The 19,315-nt window shown below is 40.5% G+C and overlaps 1 protein-coding gene across 3 annotated transcripts in view; it reads right to left on the minus strand.

The window, feature by feature from the left end:
- The window catches only part of FANCI (Fanconi anemia, complementation group I), an 85,034-nt gene that overhangs the window by 8,938 nt on the left and 56,781 nt on the right, over nucleotides 1–19,315 (minus strand). For 2 of the 3 annotated variants that reach the window (XM_011948314.1, XM_011948313.1), the window contains exons 19-34: nucleotides 17,198–17,266; nucleotides 15,463–15,564; nucleotides 14,354–14,530; nucleotides 14,155–14,276; nucleotides 13,242–13,406; nucleotides 12,149–12,328; nucleotides 8,694–8,860; nucleotides 8,273–8,358; nucleotides 7,223–7,339; nucleotides 4,757–4,808; nucleotides 3,401–3,528; nucleotides 3,234–3,302; nucleotides 2,945–3,038; nucleotides 2,446–2,633; nucleotides 1,092–1,145; nucleotides 951–1,010 (exon numbers count right to left, since the gene is read on the minus strand). In XM_011948314.1, coding sequence (XP_011803704.1) covers nucleotides 951–1,010; nucleotides 1,092–1,145; nucleotides 2,446–2,633; nucleotides 2,945–3,038; nucleotides 3,234–3,302; nucleotides 3,401–3,528; nucleotides 4,757–4,808; nucleotides 7,223–7,339; nucleotides 8,273–8,358; nucleotides 8,694–8,860; nucleotides 12,149–12,328; nucleotides 13,242–13,406; nucleotides 14,155–14,276; nucleotides 14,354–14,530; nucleotides 15,463–15,564; nucleotides 17,198–17,266 — 1,830 coding nt within the window. The remainder of the gene's footprint in view (nucleotides 1–950; nucleotides 1,011–1,091; nucleotides 1,146–2,445; nucleotides 2,634–2,944; nucleotides 3,039–3,233; nucleotides 3,303–3,400; nucleotides 3,529–4,756; nucleotides 4,809–7,222; nucleotides 7,340–8,272; nucleotides 8,359–8,693; nucleotides 8,861–12,148; nucleotides 12,329–13,241; nucleotides 13,407–14,154; nucleotides 14,277–14,353; nucleotides 14,531–15,462; nucleotides 15,565–17,197; nucleotides 17,267–19,315) is intronic. The other variant, XM_011948315.1, reaches the window with a different exon arrangement.

Raw genomic sequence — 19,315 nt, forward strand, 5'->3', positions numbered from 1 at the left:
GTAAACCCGGGAGGCGGAGCTTGCAGTGAGCTGAGATCCGGCCACTGCACTCCAGCCTGGGCGACAGAGCGAGACTCCATCTCAAAATAAATAAATAAATAAATAATAATTGGTTCTAGAATCTTGGTTGAGATTGACACTTAGTGGACCCATTCTCTTTGATTCCTCAAAGATCAGTAACAGCCCTGTGATACATTTACTGCATGACTAAGTGGCTTTAGGAGATAGTAGATCTCTCGTTTCTTCCTCTTTCCAGCCAGGGGTGATTCTGTCCCTTAAGGACAACTGGCAATTTCTGGAGACATTTTTGGCTGTTACAACTAGGGGGCTGCTATTGGCATCTGGTAGGTAGAGGCCAGGGATGCCGCTCAACATCCCAAAATGCACAGAACAGGTCCCACAACAAAAAATTATCTAGCCCAACATGTCAATAGTGGTGAGGTTAAAAAACTCTGGTTTAAGCAAACAGTAAAGGAGATTCAAGTACTGCCGGAATCTGATGGTATTTAGGACCAAATGACACCTACAAAGCCCACGTCCTTCCACTTCCCTGAAAGTGCCCTCACTGCACTGCCATCTCCTCACAGCCCTTCTTCATGTGCTTGCTGCTACTCTGCTCACACTCCCAGAGGATGTCATGGCATGGACTTTCAGTCACCCAGGAATAAACCAAGTCCATGAGCCCAAGCATGCTTGTTCCATCCTTGCTCCAAATGCAAACATATATGCTTCCTTTCTCCAAATTAAGTGAAACAGTTTTCTTTACATAAATAAACATCTTCTTGCTCCAAAGCCCTCAAGCCCTGGCTTGATCTCTGATGGGTGCCTCCAGCTTGTGGTAAGCAGGGGAAAAAGTTTATATATGCTCAGTTCAGAAGATCAATAGTCCCCTGGGCATGTAAGAAATCCTTTCTTGAAGACCTATTGGGTACTACCTCTGAATCACTTACTTGTACATAAGAAATGAAAGAATAACACAGGGGGGTCAGATGAGAACCAGACAGCTTCACCTGCAACAAGGGAAAAGGAAACCAATGTAACCAGCAATAAAAGTGCTTCCCCCATTCCTAGGAAAGGCATTCTCAACTTACCAGCTTTTCCATATTTTTTGGAATTCCTCCAGAGCTCTGACACACCTGGAGATACTAATAAAAAAAGATTCTAGATTTAGCAGACTATCCTATGAAACTACAAGTGACTGCTGTAGTGAGTTTATGGAGTGTGACTCATCATTCTGACTGAAAAGGGAAAAGAAAAATTCACAGAGAAGGCAAGACACAATGCTTCCTTATTCCTCTCCTCCAAAGCTCCTAAGCTTCCCAGATAATAGGTAATGAAGGGTTTGTTTCTGACTTGCTCATTTCTTTAAAAATTCCTCAGGTTGATAGTCCCTGTATCAACAGGGACTGTATGTAAAAAACCAACAACTTTGCTGTTTTTCCTTTTAAAGATGCCAACAAAGAGAAGAGGCTCTCAGTATTTCCACTATAGCAGCTTAGCCACCTGTAGCTAGAGCTGCACATTCTGAGAGAGCCACACTGCTGTGATGCAGGGTGATCCACATCTTTCTTGGGTTATCTGTGCCTTTCTAAGTGTTTAATATGGATTGTTGCTAGAAACATAAACAGTAAGGGCAGGGTATGCTTTGTATTTTTATAAAAAATAATTGTCTTCCTCACCTTAATACTTGATCTATAAGGCATTTAACACTTACATGTTAAAGAAATGAAAAAAGGAATAAACATCTCTTTAGTGTCCAGACTGGTTAGAAGTGGTATAATTTCTATGCATTATGGGCTCAGATTTAATTCTAGGATAGTTATAGTTTAGCTTAAACCTTAGAAGGTATTTAAAAGAGGCATTCATTCTCAATCAGGTGCCACATACATGCCAAGGAATTAAAGGCCTCCAAAAGCAGATTTTTATTTTATTTTTTTACTTTTTTTTGAGATGGGGTCTCACTCTGTTGCCAAGGCTGGAGTGCAGTGGCACGATCTCAGCTCACTGCAACCTCCACCTCCCGGGTTCAAGTGATTCTCCTGCCTTAACGTCCTGAGTAGCTGGGATTACAGGTGCCCGCCACCACGCCCGGCTAATTTTTGTATTTTTAGTAGAGACGGGGTTTCACTATGTTGGCCAGGCTGGTCTTGAACTCCTGACCTCAGGTGATCCACCCACCTCAGCCTCTCAAAGTGCTAGGATTACAGGCATGAACCACCATGTCTGGCCCAAAAGCAGATCAGAATTATAAACTCTTTTTCCCTGGCCTGTGGAGATGCCTGCCACGTACTGACCAAACTAAAATGAAACCATGACCTGCCAAGATGGAGGCAAACGCTCCCTTGTTTAGGGACATTCTGCAGCAGTGGGCTGCTGCCCCAGCCTCATCTCCTGGCTCACTGGGGTAGAATGGTAGGGGTGAATCTGCTTGTCTCAAATACTCACATATCTGACAAGTGCTGTAAGTGTGGTGTACATTTTGCACAAGTCCTTTAACAAGGTGTCCACACAGCTGCCTGATGGCAGAGCTGTCTGCACCAGCTCATGGAAAAATGTAAGCAGAGTTCCCAGTTGCATGACGATGGCTTTCTCGACAGGCTGATTTGGCAGAGTTGCCTGAGAAGAGGCCTCTTCTAAAGAGAAATAAAATTGGCACATTCAAACCCAACTTCATTTTCTAGTTAAGAGTAAAGGAGATTTAGAAATTGATTACTACTAACTAAAAAGTCTTTATGGAAAAATGAACATTCAGTATGCAGAGTGAATTAATAATTGTACTGTGATAAGACATACGATCTTCTACTTCTTTCATCACATAGGAAAAAATCTAGCTTAAAAGCAAATAGGAAATTTAGCTCAGGGGCTCCATTTTTATGCACTAGCCCAGTATGAATTTTGACCTTGCTCATGTCAATTCCTGGAATCCCAGTTGAACTTATCTTACCTGATATGGTTTCTTGGCTCACTTGTCCCTTAAGCTTGGTGATTAGCCAGTCCACTTCTTCTAGAACCTTCTCGGCCTGACTCAGAACAAGTAACTGAAAGAAAAGAATGCCTGGTGTGATTCACTACACACAGCTGTCGGGGTAATATAATAACTGTGGTCACCTTGCCACCTACAGGTGGGTTACAGGTCTCAGGACACAAGCCACTATAGGACACAAGTCACTTCACATGGAGTAGAATGGAAAGAATAACAAAGCTATTCTCCATGGCTCAGGTACAACACTTACACAGACAGTGGGGGCAGCCGTTCTCAAATTCACTATTGCAAAGTGGTTTGTTTTCTCCACCTCTACATCCTGGGGAAAAAAAGAGAGGTGAGACGTAATGACAGTCAGGTTGTTCCCTTGACCCCCATCCCCACACAGGGTATTGTACTGAAGGCTCATTATAGTACCTGGTCTATATCTCCCAGATGCCCATGGATATCCTGGGACAAGTCACGCAGCAGAATGACAGGACTCTTATACAAAACATGCAGGCTGAAGAGCAAGTTCATCAAGCTCTTGCAAAACAAGGCATCCTCTAGGAATAGGAAGAAAAGCAAATTAAAAGGTGTTATGGCCAGGTGTGGTGGCTCACGCCTGTTATCCCAGCACTTTGGGAGGCCAAGGCAGGTGGATCACCCGAGGTCAGGAGTTCGACACCAGCCTGACCAACATGGAGACACCCTATCTCTACTAAAAATACAAAATTAGCTGGGCGTGGTGGTGCATGCCTGTAATCCCAGCTACTGGGGAGGCTGAGGCAGGAGAATTGCTTGAACCCAGGAGGCGGAGGCTGTGGTGAGCCAAGATTGTGCCATTGCATTCTAGCCTGGGCAACAAGAGCAAAACTCTGTCTCAAAAAAAAAAAAAAGAAAGAAAGAAAGAAAGAAAAAAAAAAAAAGGTAAGTTATAACCCAGTCAGGTCCCTCAGGTATGTGTACAGGGTATGTGGGGTGGAATGCCTAACCAGAACAGGAAGTAACTTGTCATGTCCCAGGCACAACATCCCAGTGTTACACATACTACAGCCAAGAAGTTAGTCTGCAATGATGCCTCTTTATCCATGTGCCCAAAGAAAGCAGACATTTCCCATCATTAGTCATGATTACTGTGTAACTCGCATCCAGATCAAGTACATTATGAGTATTCTAGGGACTCCCTCCTAACTTGCCCCACCAAGGAAACTGCTATCCTGACTTCTAACATCTCAGATGAATTTTGTCTAACTTTGAACTTCATCTAAATGGAATTCTACAGTAAGTACCCTTTTTTTTCTGTCTGGCTTCTTTTGTCTTACAGTACGTTTGTGAGATCCTCTCCAAGTTGTGTGCACATGTAGTTTGTTCATGCTCATTTGCTGTATAGGATTCCACTGTGTGAATATATCATAATTCTTTTATCCTTTCTACTGCTGATGAACACTTAGGTTTGTTTTTACCTATTAAAATAGTGCTGCTAAGAGGACTCTTCCATATTTTTCTGTTGTGACTGGAATTGTTGAGTCGTGGGCATATGTTTAATTTTAGTAGATATTGCTGAACAGCTTTCCAGAGTGGTTATACCAATTTATACCTCCACCCCCAGTGAATGAAAGGCCCAACTACTCTACATTCTTGCCAACACTTAGACTTGGTATTAGGTGTCTGTTTCATTTTGACCACTCTGGTGAATGTGTAATGAATGGGGAATACCTTTTCTTTTCCAAATGCCATCGGAGGATAGTGATTTTATGTAAAGCCTTTAGGAAAACATGGCAGGAAACTTACCCCGGCTGTTTTCCTTGCAAATCTTTGATGTCCAGGATAACATCTGCACAAACTAAATTAGAGATCATTCAGATATTAAAGAAACATGCCAGAGATAGACCTAGGTGTTGTCAGAAGAGTTCTAGACCTTTCCATGTCTAAGCAAATCAGCTGCTAAAATATGTTCTTAGATCTCAAGTGGTGATATATGATGAAGGGCATAAAAATAAGTCCAAAATTCTAAGAATTATGAGAATAATATATAATTTAATTCTCAATGTCTATGTCCTTATTGAGGGCTAAAAGTTTTGGGGTCCTTACACCTGAACTTCCTCTGCTTCTACCATAGTGGTCTAGGGCTAAAGCACCCTCTTTTCCTTCCCGTGCCCCCAGACTCTCCACTTGAGAATATTAGGTTATCAGAAAGGTGTGGGAAAGATAAATCCTGGCTATAAGAACAGTAGAATTCGCATTTAGAAGGCAAAAGAACAAAGGAGGTTAGAAGAGAGAAGGGCAGAAAAAAGAGAAATAAAAGAGGCAAGAAACCAGACAGAATTTTCTTAGCTAAGTGAAGGAGACTTAAGGTCTTTAGATAGCAAGGGTCTGCATCACCAGACACACAGTCACCTTTCTGCTTCAGCAGTTCTTTCAGCTACAAAGGCACTGAAATGCGGTTATACTTAAGTGTAAATGACTAACAAGAATGCAGTTTTGATCTGTTGAGAAAAAAGGTAAATTAAGAGGCTAACTGAAAGCTCTCTACAAACTGATATTAAAAGATCAAGATCTTCAGAATACTATGTTCAATGAAATAAGCAGGATGCAGAACAAGTTTTCCTGTGAAGAGGGGTAGGATTGGGAATAAAACTCTGTATTTACTTGGAGAGGAATAAAGAAGTTGAAGGACACAAAAAACTAAAAGTGTTTACTTATTGGGGAGAGGAGGAACTAAACAGATGGAGGACATGGGTGGGGGAGACCATTTACCATAAATCTCTTGATAATCTCTGGTTTTCAAATCACAGGACTTTATTACCCATTCAAAATTAAATTGATAAATTTTTGGCCAGGCACGGTGGCTCACGCCTGTAATCCCAGCACTTTGGGAGGCCAAGGCAGGTGGATCACGAGGTCAGCAGATCGAGATCATCCTGGCTAACACGGTGAAACCCCGTCTCTACTAAAAATATAAACAATTAGCCAGGCGTGGTGGCGGGCACCTGTAGTCCCAGCTACTCGGGAGGCTGAGGCAGGAGAATGGTGTGAACCCAGGAGGCGGAGCTTGCAGTGAGCCGAGACTGCGCCACTGCACTCCAGCCTGGGCAACAGAGCAAGACTCCATCTAAAAAAAAAAAAAAAAATTTAAAGAGACTACCTGAAGTTAAGGGAGAAGGGGTAGGTGGTAAAACGTTTAAAAATCTAAAAGTTTAAAGTTTAAGAAAGAAACATTTTTTAATTTTCCTATAAATTTTAGCCTTTCTAAATCCATTTATTTTCTCTCAAATTTCCCCCTGCCCCAGTTATCTATTTCCTTCCCAGTCCTTTACTCTTTGCAGCAAAAACAGCAGTATGAAAGAATGATGCTAAAAGCAAAGTGGGGGTGAGCTGTTTGGAACTGGGATGAAGTAACAAAAGGGACTTTCTTTGGGCAAACCTGGAAGTAGGACGACAGGAAACAGCTCTGCTTTCTAGTGCCAAACACCTTCATACTCCCAGGCTACAAGTCTTCTGAGGCAAGGGCTCACATAAAGAGGAGTATACTGCAGGGCTTCATTGTCTTTCTCAAGCCCAGGAAGTAGATGTGGTAGGAGCACACAGTCCTGGGCTCCGGTAGGTACTCTATCATTCTACAGGAAAATTACTCCTGAATGGAACAGACCCCCAACACGCGGTCCTTCTCTTATTCTTGTGTGTGTGAATGCTCATGTGGGTGCACAGCTCTACATCTATGTGTGCACACTTACACATATATACATACAACCTATCTCTGCAGAGGTGTTTCTGCTTTGGGGATGTAGTTACACTTTCTGAATTAATCATCTTTGGTTGAATTTCCTCCAAAGTCAGTAACAGGTAATTGTGCTGAGAAAGTCAGCTGCTGAATGTCAACTGCCTTCTTCATAATTAACAAACTTTCTTCTTAGAAAAGGGGAAACATCAAGAGTGGCAAAGAACACAGGTTTAAGAAGGTTGAAGGCACCAAAGATCACACAGGATTCTTTCCGTGGTGTTTCACTCTACCCGGAACAAACAAAACAAAAGCAGTATGTTCTTGCCCTGTATGGCTGCATATAAGTATGTTGTGGTAGACACATTACGTAGGAAAGAATATATCTTACAGGTCTTATATTAACTCAGGTGTATAATTTAACATATTATGTAAAATAAGTTCAACTTCAAGAGGACATTTAGATATACACTTTTATGATGCAATAATCCTTGCCTTCTGAGGAATGCTAAATGGGATTAAGTGAGTGGTACTAGTACCTGAGGAGATGAGGGCTCCAGTAGCTTGGACAAACTGGTAAGAACAGTGACTAGCAGGAGGGCTTCTTTGCTATTAAAATCTTCCTCTTGGCTGCTAAGTAAATTCAACAAGGACCTCTGAGAAAGGAAGGCACACACAGCAAGCAAGGTTAGCAGACACATTCCTATCAGGAAGAAGAGGCATCTAGTCAGAGACTCCTAAGACTAGGAAACAAAGAATTCAAAGCTACCAAAATTCTAAGAGGATAAAATCTGAAAATAATCCTGAACTGAGCAGTAGTTTCCTAAGCTGTTTTTGACCATAAACCTCTCTGAGAATTCTCCTGAAAACTGGCTCTTTCTGTTCCAACCCCACGCTAAATGTAGATAAGGAACTATGTACCCAATTTCTGGTGGCTCACAGCTCCCTGGAGCCTATCCATTGATCTCAGGCTTAGACCAGGCACCAAACCCAGCATTCCTTATATACCTTCCCTGTTACCTGAAATAACTATGTATTTGATTATTTGTCAGTGTCTTTCTACTATAATGTAAGCTCCATAAGGATAGGAATATTTTGTCTCTTTTGTTCCCTGCTATATCCCCAGCACCTAGAACTGTTTCTGGCATATGGTAGGAACTTCAAAATTACTTGTTAAATAAAAAAGTCCTGTGATAGAACATCCTGATATTTTGACAACTATTGGTTAGAAACTAACAAGCTATATTGTCCAGTCTTTACGGAGTCTGTCAGACCAAGCCAAATTATACCACAGACTCAAAAACAAAAACAGACTCTATACCTCGAAGACTCCTTTCTGTTTACATCAACTCAAACAGTGGTCCTTAGAGGTAATGAGTACTGCAGGTTGGGTGGCTAAATACAAATCCTCACTAGGGTCCTTTTAACTACATTATCTTCCATTTTGAGAGCTATGTCCTGTGGCTTGGATGACCCAGAAAAAATTCTTCTACTTGGTCATTGTCTGCCCATTCTTACCAGCTGCCCCTGCTAACAGTTCCTTTGCAAAGCCCATCAGGCTGGTACAGCAGCTTCGCAAGGCTTCTCACCTGAAATTGCCGGATCTGGAATGCTGTTCTCTGAGTGACACTGACGTCTGCGTCTTCTCTCTCTTCTCCTTCCTTATCTGTGACATCTATGAATGGAAAAGAAACTCTATCTTCTTTGATATAAACTCATGCTTCTTGGCCTTTTAATAGCTAAAATTTTTGAAAGCCAAAAAAAGTCTAAAGACAGAGTTAAATTTATTTCTAAAATTTTGTGATTTCTTAATACTATATTCCATTTTCCAGTCACTCTTTGTGGTTGAATGTAATCCAGTAGGTGCCAATCCTGAATCCACTAGATGTCACTCCTTAGCAACATTAGGACTGTTCTCAAGTGTCTTCTGGTAGATTAACAAATGGAATTAAGGGGTTGAGTTAAGGAGAAACTTAAATCAAGTCAATTTATTGATACTGCAATGCTCACCCAGAGCTCTGAGAAACTGCTGAATCTTGGGCTGATAGAACTGTTGCACAGCACTGAATATTTTCTGTAAACCCTCCAAGCACAGCAGTGAGATGCTCTTTCCTTTCTCTTTCTTTCCCGACTCTTCCACTGAAGTAGGAATTGAAGTATATCTCCATAGCAAGACTCTGAAGCAGGGTAAAGTGGTTTTGTTTTTAAAGACAGGTTCACCAAGATAAAAATTACATACAGTAAAATTCATACCCTGTAGGTGAACAGTTCTAGAATTTTAAAAAAAACTTATAGGGTTGTGTAATCTCCCCACAATCAAGGTATTTCTATCACTCTAAAAGTTCCCTTGTGCTCACTGATAGTCAATGCTCTCCTCCCATTTCCAAGCAACTACTGATCTAATTTCTGTCCCTATGGTTTTACTTTCTACAAAACATCATACAGAAATGGTTATCATTCAGTATACAGCCTTCTGAGTCTGCCTTTAACACAGCAGACTCTATATTCATGAGGGATATTGCTATGCAGTTTTCTTGCAATGGTCTGGGTCTGGTTTGGTATCAGGGTAATGCTGACCTCATTAATTAAATGAGGTGGAATATGTTCTCTCCTATTTTCTAGAATTTGCACAGAATTTACATCACTTCTCCCTTAAATGTTTGGATGAATTTATCACTGAATAGACCTAGATCTAAAGTTTTGTGAAAAGAGTTTGAACCACATATTCAATTTCTTTGAATAGAAATATGATTACTCAGGTTTTTTTTTTTTTTTTTTTTGAGACAGAGTCTCACTCTGTCACCCAGGTTGGAGTGCTGTCAGGTGATCTCAGCTCACTGCAAACTCACACCTCCTGGATTCAAGCGGTCTTCCTGCCTCAGCTTCCCGAGTAGCTGGGACTACAAGTGCATGCCACCACATCTGGCTAATTTTTGTATTTTTTTTAGTAGAGTTGGGGTTTCACCTTGTTGGTCAGGCTGGTCTTGAACTGCTGACCTCAGGTGGTCCACCTGCCTTAGCCTCCCAAAAGTGCTGGGATTACAGATGTGAGCTACCACGTCCGGCCAGGTTGCCTATTTTTTGTTGAATGAGCTTTCAAGAAATCTGTCCATTAAAGTTTACTGGCATAAAATTGTTAATATTCTGTTATCCATTTTTTAGCATCTGTAGGATCAGTAGTGATGTCCCCTCTTCCTCAATTCTGCTATTTGTAATGTGTCTTCTCTTTTTCTGATTAGTCTGGCTAAAGTTCATTAAATTTATTGATCTTCTCACAGAACCAACTTTCTTTTTCTGTTTTCTATTTTAATTTTCTGCTTCTTCATAGTTGTGCTTTTGTCTATTTCCTTCCTTCTGATTACTTTCATTATAATTTGCTCTTCTTTTTCTATTTTCTTAATATGGAAGTTTATATGGGAGATTTAAGATTTTTAAATCACTAACTGCTTTAATTTCCTCAATAGTGCTTCGGCTGGATCATATGTTTTGACATGTTGTCTGTTTGTTTCCATTCTATGCAAGATGTTTTCTAATTTCCCTTATGACTTTTTGATTATGGGCTATTTAAAAATACATTTAATTTCCAATATATGGGGATTATCTAGATATCTTTCTGTTACTGCTTTCTTCTTTTATTCTGTTGTGGTCACAGAATTTCTACTTTTTAGTAGAAATTTGCTCAGTTTTTATGGCCCAAAATATGGTTCATCTTGGTGAATACACCATGTGCACATAAAAAGAATGTGTATTTTGAAGCTGCTGCACAGTGTTCTTTTAAGTGTCAATTAAATCAAGCTGGGTGACAGTGTTGTTCACTTCTTCTACTTCCTTCCAGTAGATTTTCTATCTACTGTTTTTTGTTGTTGTTGTTGTTTTCTGTTTTTTGACTACAGAGAGAAGGCTGATTACATTAATTAAGGATTTGTCTATTTTTCCTTCAGTTCCATCAGTTTTTGCTTTAAGTATTTTGAATCACTTAACCATTATGTAGTATCCCTCTTTTTTGCCCCAATAATAGCATAACATTTTATATGTGACTAACAATCCGTATCAAAGCAAGACTAGAAGCCCTGGTGAACCCAAGAGTTCAAGGCCAGCCTGGGCAACACAGCAAACCCTATCTCTTTAAATGGAAAACAAACAAATAAACAAACAAAAAACAAAGGCCACAGAGGCTCAGGCCTGTAATCCCCGCACTTTGGGAGGCGGACATGGGTGTATCACTTGAGCCCAGGAGTTCAAGACCAGTCTGGGCAACATGGTGAAATCCTATCTCTACAGAAAATTAAAAAAAAAATAAGGGTTGGGTGCAGTGGCTCACACCTGTAAACCCAACACTTTGGGAGGCCGGGGTGGGTGGATCCCTTGAGGTCAGGAGTTTGAGACCAGCCTGGCCAACATGGCGAAACCCCGTCTCTACTAAAAATACAAAAATTAGCAGGGCATGGTGGCGCATCCCTGTAATCCCAGCTACTTGGGAGATTGAGGCAGGACGATCACTTGAACCGGGGAGGCAGAGGTTGCAGTAAGCAAGATCACACCACTGCACTTCAGCCTGGGTGACAGAGCAAGACCTGTCTCCAAAAAAAAAAAAAAAAGTAGTAAATAAAATAAATTAAAATTAAAAATTAAAAAGTAGTTGGGCATGGTGGCATGCACCTGTAGTCCCAGCTATTCAGAAAGCTGCGGTGGAATGACTGTTTGAACCTGGGAGAAAGTGGTTGCCGTGAGCTAAGATTGCACCATAGCATTCCATCCTGGGCAACAGAGTGAGACTCTCAAAAAAACCCCCAAAAAAACAACAAAAAAGAAACAAAAGGAGGGGTGCGCCAGGGGAAGGCAGGACTAGAAAAAAGACCCTATGTCAATGACTGCACTTTTTTTCACTCTTTTGAGACGGAGTTTTGCTCTTGTCGCCCAGGCTGGAGTGCAATGGTGTAATCTAGGCTCACTGCAACCTCCACCTCCCTGGTTCAAGCAATTCTCCTGCCTCAGCCTCCCGAGTAGCTGGGATTACAGGCATGCACCACCAAGCCCAGCTAATTTTTGTATATTTAGTAGAGACAGGCTTTCCCCATGTTGGTCAGGCTGGTCTCGAATTCCTGACCTGAGGTAATCTACCCGCCTTAGCCTCCGAAAGTGCTGGGATTATAGGCGTGAGCTGCTGTGCCTAGCTTTTTTTTTTTTTTTTTTGAGAGTCTTGCTCTGTCACCCAGGCTAGAGTGCAGTGATATGAACTCAGCTCACTGAGGCCTCCACCTCCCAGTTCAAGCAATTCTCCTGCCTCAGCCTCCTGAGTAGCTGGGATTACAGGCATCTGCCATGACGCCTGGCTAATTTTTTATATTCTTTCACTCTTAAAATATGTGTAACCTCAAATTACCTTCATCCTCTGTTCCCAGTTTGTTCTCTTAAAGACACCACAGCCAGGTGGAGTAAGTTTCTAAGGGGTGGGAGTGGCTTACCGAGTTATGTCACAGAGGTTCTGAAAGATCTTGTCTGGGTTTTGGCCATCAGGGCCACTCACATGCCCCGTTTCCTTTAGCTGCTGTACTTTCTGCAGAGCTATGTTCACTGCATAGCGCATAAACTCACTGCTGGACCTGAGAACAGAAAGGCTTTCTTGGTGGCTTTGGATACTATCCCTAAAGAGAGAGAGAGAGAGAACAAGAGAGATTCCCTTACTGCTATTGGTATATGGAATTAAGCTGTCTAGAAATTGTTCAGAACAGCAGCACCCAACAGCTTGCCAGTAAGCTCCGACTGGCAGACTCTCTAGGCGGCCCAAGCTATAGTCACTGCTATGGCTGCCCTTTTATAATTGTTATTCTTAGTGGTTCCTCATTTTCTCCCCATCCCAAAATCCTTTACTTTGATAAAATTTAAATGTCAGTCTTAGTTTCTTTTTTTGTCCCTTTGTATTTTTAATTCAGTCACTCCCCACCTATCTGTCTATTTATTTATTTATTTAGAGACAGAGTTTTGTCTTGTTGCCCAGGCTAGAGTACAATGGCATGATCTCAGCTCACTGCAACCTCTGCCTCCCAGGTTCAAGTGATTCTCCTGCCTCAGCCTCCCAAGTAGCTGGGATTACAGGTGCGTACCACCATGCCCGGCTAATTTTGTATTTTTAGTAGAGATGAGGTCTCACCATATTGGTCATGGCTGGTCTTGAACTTTTGACCTCAGGTGATCCACCCGCCTCAGTCTACCAAAGTACTGGAATTACAGGAGTGAGACACCAGGCCTGGTGCCCCCTACCTTTTTCAATCTGTTATCTTGCACAAGCCACTTATACAGACTTTCTTAAAACACCCTGTTGGAATTCATCCCTATCTTTTCATTTATTAGTCCACTGTTCCTCATTTATCCTTTAATAATTCAAGGTACCTATTTAAAGTACCTACCTAGGATTGTCCAGCATTCATTTCAAGAAAATTAAAACCTCCTGACTTAATTCTTACTGTAAATAATCCAAACGAGGAGAAACAAGTGAGCCTAGGTAGGCATACGATCCTCGGGGAGTGGCTGTCTTTAAGCACTCTAGCAGAACCTTACCTGAAAAGAACAGTGAGAAGACCGGACACGAATTTCATGGACAAAAGACTATCATTTGTCTTGTTGGCCATTTTAGTTTTGGCTTTACCAGCTTTTTCATTAAGGATGTCAGAGAGCTTTTTGTAACACATAAATAAGCTCAGAATGTCCTCAAATTTGTTCTTACTGTAAAAAACAAAAAAGAGACCGCTAAGGACAAACATCAGAATATTGTGGTTTACTTTTACATATGATAATAAATAAATCACAATGCTTCTTTAAATATATTTTAGACAAAACATTATAAATGAATAGAACTTCGTTAATATAATACTCCCAGGTCATAGCAATCTATCTGGTTTTGTTTCCCCTGGTATGACCTCGGCTTACCGCAACCTCTGCCTCCCAGGCTCAAGTGATTCTCCTGCCTCAGCGTCCTGAGTAGCTGGGACTACAGGTCCCCACCACTACCACCCAGCTAATTTTTACATTATTAGTAGAGACGGGGTCTCACCATGTTGGCCAGGCTGGTCTTGAACTCCTGATCTCAAATGATCCACCCACCTTGGCCTCCCAAAGTTCCGGGATTACAGGCGTGAGCCACTGCGCCTGGCCTCCCCTCCCTTATTTATACCAGTCCCTGCAGAGCAGTAAAGTCCAATACTACCACCAATCAAAATTTCCATGTTAAAATTAGGAGTTCTTGAATTCAGGGTCTGGGAAATTCTGAGCAAGTGAAACCCTGCTGGAGGGCTTTCATTTTATAGGCCTGGTAAGCATATACTTCAGTGCTCTCTAGTGGAAAGAACACAGTTTAGTCTTAGACTAGGTGCTCATTTAGTCTGTTTACTGCCTGGAATATTGCTACAGTAAAAATATATAAATAAAATGGAGAATTCACCAAATTACAAGTGGAGTTATAGCAATACCTTACCTGAAATTACTTATGGAGAAATTGTATTCTATTAAAACCTCACAAACTCCCATCACAAGAAAAGCACAGATATTATTTTTTATGCCAATACTGGTGCTCTGAGAAAAATCTGCTGATTTATCCTAAAAGACACAAGATAAAAATTAATAAGCTACTAAAGAACTCCATCATTCAATACAGCTGAAAACTCAGCAATTACCAGTTCAAAGTCTTCCAGCTCACTCTTAATCATTCTATTAGTAATGGACTCCAATATATCATCTAGGTCTTGGTAGAATGCCTCTTGCTCCTCCTCCTCCTCCTCTCCCTGCTGTAAGGGTATCACTGTATTCTTATACCAGGCCAAACAATGCTGAATACAACACAGCAGATAATCCTGTAGGAGAAAATAAATAAATTAAATACTCTTGAGTGTTGATGGATAACCTATAAAGTTGTTCATAACCAGCAAATAATTCTTATCTATAAGGATAAAGAAAATGATTCATTAGTGTTACAAATTAAGTCCATCTAAATTAACGAAACTGGGAAAATAAACTGAATAGCAGCATCCTTTTCTAATGCTGCCCCCCGAAAATTGGCCTAAGTGGCTGACACCTCAAAATGCAACATTAGATGTGCTATCTCTGGTCTGATACAAATAACCCTGGAGCTAGGTGGTGAAGTTAAATCTTCTCTAGTTCATTTGAGTCCCAGAAGCTATTCTAAAGATAGAGGTTTATGTTGAGGGAATCTTTAGGAGACCAACACAGCATCTTAGATCTAGGCTGAGAACATCTCATGTCACAGAAGGCACAAAAATGAAGGCAAGATATGACAACTGAAAGACTTCCTCCTTTCTTCTGCCATGAGTTGTAAGTTACGTGGGGTGGGAGTTTCCATTTTTATCCTCTTCGCTGTCCTAAGGCTAGATAAGAACAGAAAGTCAACCAGGCCAGCTCCTTTGAAGGTTCAACAGTGCCAATCCTAGTTCAGCCTAAATCATATACGTCCTCTAGACTAATGAAGCAGGTCCCCATTCTAAAGCATATTTATTTAGTAAATGTAATCAAAGATTCATAAATGAAATAAAATATTCTCTGGGGGAAGTGATGGAAGCCTTGATTTAGTAAAGGGCTAACACAGAGATAACTTACCAATAGATCCAAAATAATAAGGGTTCAGAAATGTTAAGCAGGGAAGACTTAAAAGTAAACATTCATTGGAAGAACCAGGAAGAGAGTTTCACAGGGAAAGGTATCTCTTTGCGAAGTTCAACCCTATCCTTAATACTAAAAATAATGGTTGAAGGAAGAATAAAAGTCTCACCAGTGGTTCTTGTAGAGAGATCTTATCTCCTTGGGTCAGAATACAAGCTTCTAATTTCAAAGGAGGCAGCAGATCAGGTTTTGGCTCATAGAACTGTTTTAACTGTGTATAGTAAGGAGAAAAAGACATCTTGGCTCATAAATGCTTTTTACTAACTTGTCAGGTGAAAGGTATCTTTAATGTCTAATGCCTTCTAAGACACATTTCCCAACTGTTCAAAGAACAATGCAGCCAAATTTTTATTGCTTTGGCTCACGCATATCCTGTGCTCTTGCTTTGGATATAGTACTGATTAGGTTCATCTTTCCTATTCCAATTCCTTCTATTCCTAAACTTGTGCATTCAATCAACATTTTCAGTTAACTTGGAGGTTAAAAATATAGGATCCAGAGTCAGAATGGCTGAGTCCAAGATCCCAGTACCATTACTTATTACTGGTTTTTATAAAGGTATCTGTACCTTGGTTCCTCATCTTAAAAATAAGGATATTATTAATATTCATTGTATAAGGATTAAACATGACAATACATGTAAAGTACTTCAAACAGTATTTGGCATATAAGAGAGCCAAAAAAATATGAGTTACTATTTTTCTTTTAACTTTTAGAGTCTGCAGAATTTTACTGGCCTGCATATTAACTTGAGTCAGAAAATGCTATTCTATGCCTTCAAACACAATTTTCTATTTTTGTTAAACATGCCAATGTAAATGCGTTGATTACAGTTTGAAAGATACAATATAGCTAATAGAATATAAATTTTATATAGGATCAAGCCCATGGCCAAATGAAAAGCTTTTGATGGATAGTATGGGACCTTCCAATATTTTCACACATCTGAGACCTTAATTTCAAATGAAACTTCATAACTATCATAAAGCAATGGCATTGAGAGCAAACAAAATGACAGACTAGGGGTCTAGAGGAACCCTCCTGGTAGAGAGTCTCTATATGAATTCTTCTAATCTTCAAGATTAGAAGAATTTAATCTTCTTTTTTTGTTGTTGTTGAGAGGGAGTCTCGCTCTGTCGCCCAGGCTGGAGTGCAGTGGCCGAATCTCAGCTCACTGCAAGCTCTGCCTCCCAGGTTTACACCATTCTCCTGCCTCAGCCTCCCAAGTAGCTGGGACCACAGGCGCCCGCCACCTCGCTCGGCTAGTTTTTTGTATTTTTTTTAGTAGAGACGGGATTTCACTGTGTTAGTCAGGATGGTCTAGATCTCCTGACCTCGTGATCCGCCCGTCTTGGCCTCCCAAAGTGCTGGGATTACAGGCCTGAGCCACCGCGCCCGGCCAGAATTTAATCTTCTAATTTAAAAACTTGTTAACGGAAAAGTGCAGAAAGGAACGTAAAAGACATCCATGTATCTGTTACCCAGATTTAAGAAATAATATTTCGCTATATTTGTTTTGGATTTCTTTTTTCTTTCAGAAATATAACATAATGGATACAGCTGCTGATAGTCCTTATATAAACGGTTCTTCAAAATGTCCTTCTGACTTGGGATAAAGACTGTTAATTCACAGGGATAACTGCTAGATGATGGTATTATGGCAGACAGGTAAGTGGTGACCAAGAAAAGACAACCCAGAACAGCATCACATACTCACAGCATGTTCACAAAGTACCAATGTACTAGTTGGGAATTATTTTATATTTTGAAAGGTCTAAAAACCATCAGTTGTCTCTCAATCCTTGATTATCTGTTTTCCATATATCCATAAAAATGTATTTTACCTGTGAGAGCAGAGTTTGCATGATTGAATTAGCCAGCTGAGAGTTCCTTCGAAGAACATCATAAAACCCCTAAGAGGAATCAAAGAGAAGAAATAAGCGCTTTAACAGGGATACTACTGATTTGGACAATCATAACTTAAAAATAACACTTTCTTTATCCTCTTCTCAGTTCTTTCCTACCGAGATCATATTTGATGGTCCTAAATGCCCTAATATAAATGACCGTATTTTTTTCCCAACCAAAATTTCCTCCTCTTAGTTAAGAACTGCTCAGATTAAAATCCTGGGGAGGCCAGGCGCAGTAACTCACACCTGTAATCCCAGCATTGTGGGAGGCTGAGACAGGCAGATCACTTGAGGCCAAGAGTTCGAGACTAGCCTGGCCAACACAGCAAAACCCTGTCTCTACTAAAAAATACAAAAATTAGCCAAGCGTGGTGGCACACGCCTATAATCCCAGATACTCAAGAGGCTGAGGTATGAAGGTTGCAGTGAGCTGAGATGACGCCAGTGCACTCCAGCCCGGGCAACAGAGCGAGACTCCGCCTCAAAAAAAAACAATCCTGGGGAGAACTTTCTTTCTAGAACCTGGAAAAGAGGTTATACAGTTCATCTGTGAGTAAAAGCAAATGAGAATTGATCAAAAAAATATTTTTTGTTTAAAGAAAAGAAACAGGCCAGACACGGTGGCTCATGCCTGTAATCCTAGCACTTTGGAAGGCCAAGGCAGAGGATCACCTGAGGTCAGGAGGTCAAGACCAGCCTGGTCAACATGGTGAAACCCCATCTCTACTAAAAATACAAAAATTAGTCAGGCGTGGTGATGCACGCCTGTGGTCCCAGCTACTTGGGAGACTGAGGCAGGAGAATCACTTGAACCTGGGATGGGGAGGTTGCAGTGAGCCGAGACCTGAGATCGCACCACTGCATTCCAGTCTGGGCAACAGAGTGAGACTCCGTCTCAAAAAAAAAAAAAAAAAGAAGAAAATAAATGAAAGAAAATTAATCCTAACAGGAATTAAAATATTTTACGATTGTGTAATGATAATAAAAAGACACTTTGTCTTGACACAAAAATCTACAGGCAAAATAAAAAAATGGCATACAGAGATACATAGTACACATAAAGGAGGCAATGATGTCTGAACAAATGGTTAGCTTGGGGAAAAAGCTCCTTATATATATTATCATACAAATTCAGGATGAATTAAGTAGCTAAACGTCAAAAACAAATGCATTAAAAAAAAAACTCAAAGAAAATGTTAGTGAATATTCACTGGAAGGATTTAGACTTTCTACAGATAAAATGGGCCAGGCATGGTAGCTCATGTCTTTAATCCTAGTACTTTGGAAGACTGAGGCAGGAGGGCTGCTTGAAGCCAGGGCATTTGAGACCATCCTGGGCAACAAAATGAGACCCTATCTCTAAAAAAAGTTAAAAAAAAAAAAAATTAGCTGGGTGCAGTGGCTTGTGCCTATGGTCCCAACCATTTGGGAAGGGGGCTGAGGCAAGAGGATTGTTTGAGCCTAGGAGTTGGAAGCTGCAGTGAGTTAGATTGCACCAGTGCACTCAAGCCTGGATAACAGAGCAAGACTCTGTCTCTTAAAAAAAAAAAAAAAAAAAGTAATAGAAGACATCTCAAAGGAAGAAAATCAATAGATTTAGTAACCAAAAATTATTATTTCTGTAAGTCTAAAAGGATATTTAAAAAAAAGCAGATGGCATTCTGGCATATACTTGCAACAAATATGACAAGTTATTTAGTTATTTATGTCACTACATAAGGTATTTTTATATACCAATGATATACTAAGACTGATGAATAAATGAACAGCAATATTTTAACAGGTTTAAGTCTATGATTCACTTCATGTTAATCTATTTTACTTTAGAGCTAAATAAGGGTGAAGATTTTTTTTTTTCCCGCAGGGGCTGCTTATCAAGGACTGCACAAGAGTTAACACATGAAGTCAAAGACTTGTCTATCCTTAGTGCACTTTTGCCAGCTGGTGGCTGAGAATTTGGCTGGTAAACAGTTACTTTTATTTATTTATTTATTTATTTATTTTTTATTATACTTTAAGTTCTAGGGTACATGTGCATAACGTGCAGGTTTG

Source organism: Colobus angolensis, unplaced genomic scaffold (genome assembly GCF_000951035.1).
Source record: "Colobus angolensis palliatus isolate OR3802 unplaced genomic scaffold, Cang.pa_1.0 Scaffold278, whole genome shotgun sequence".
In the NCBI taxonomy this organism is placed as follows: Eukaryota; Metazoa; Chordata; class Mammalia; order Primates; family Cercopithecidae; genus Colobus; species Colobus angolensis.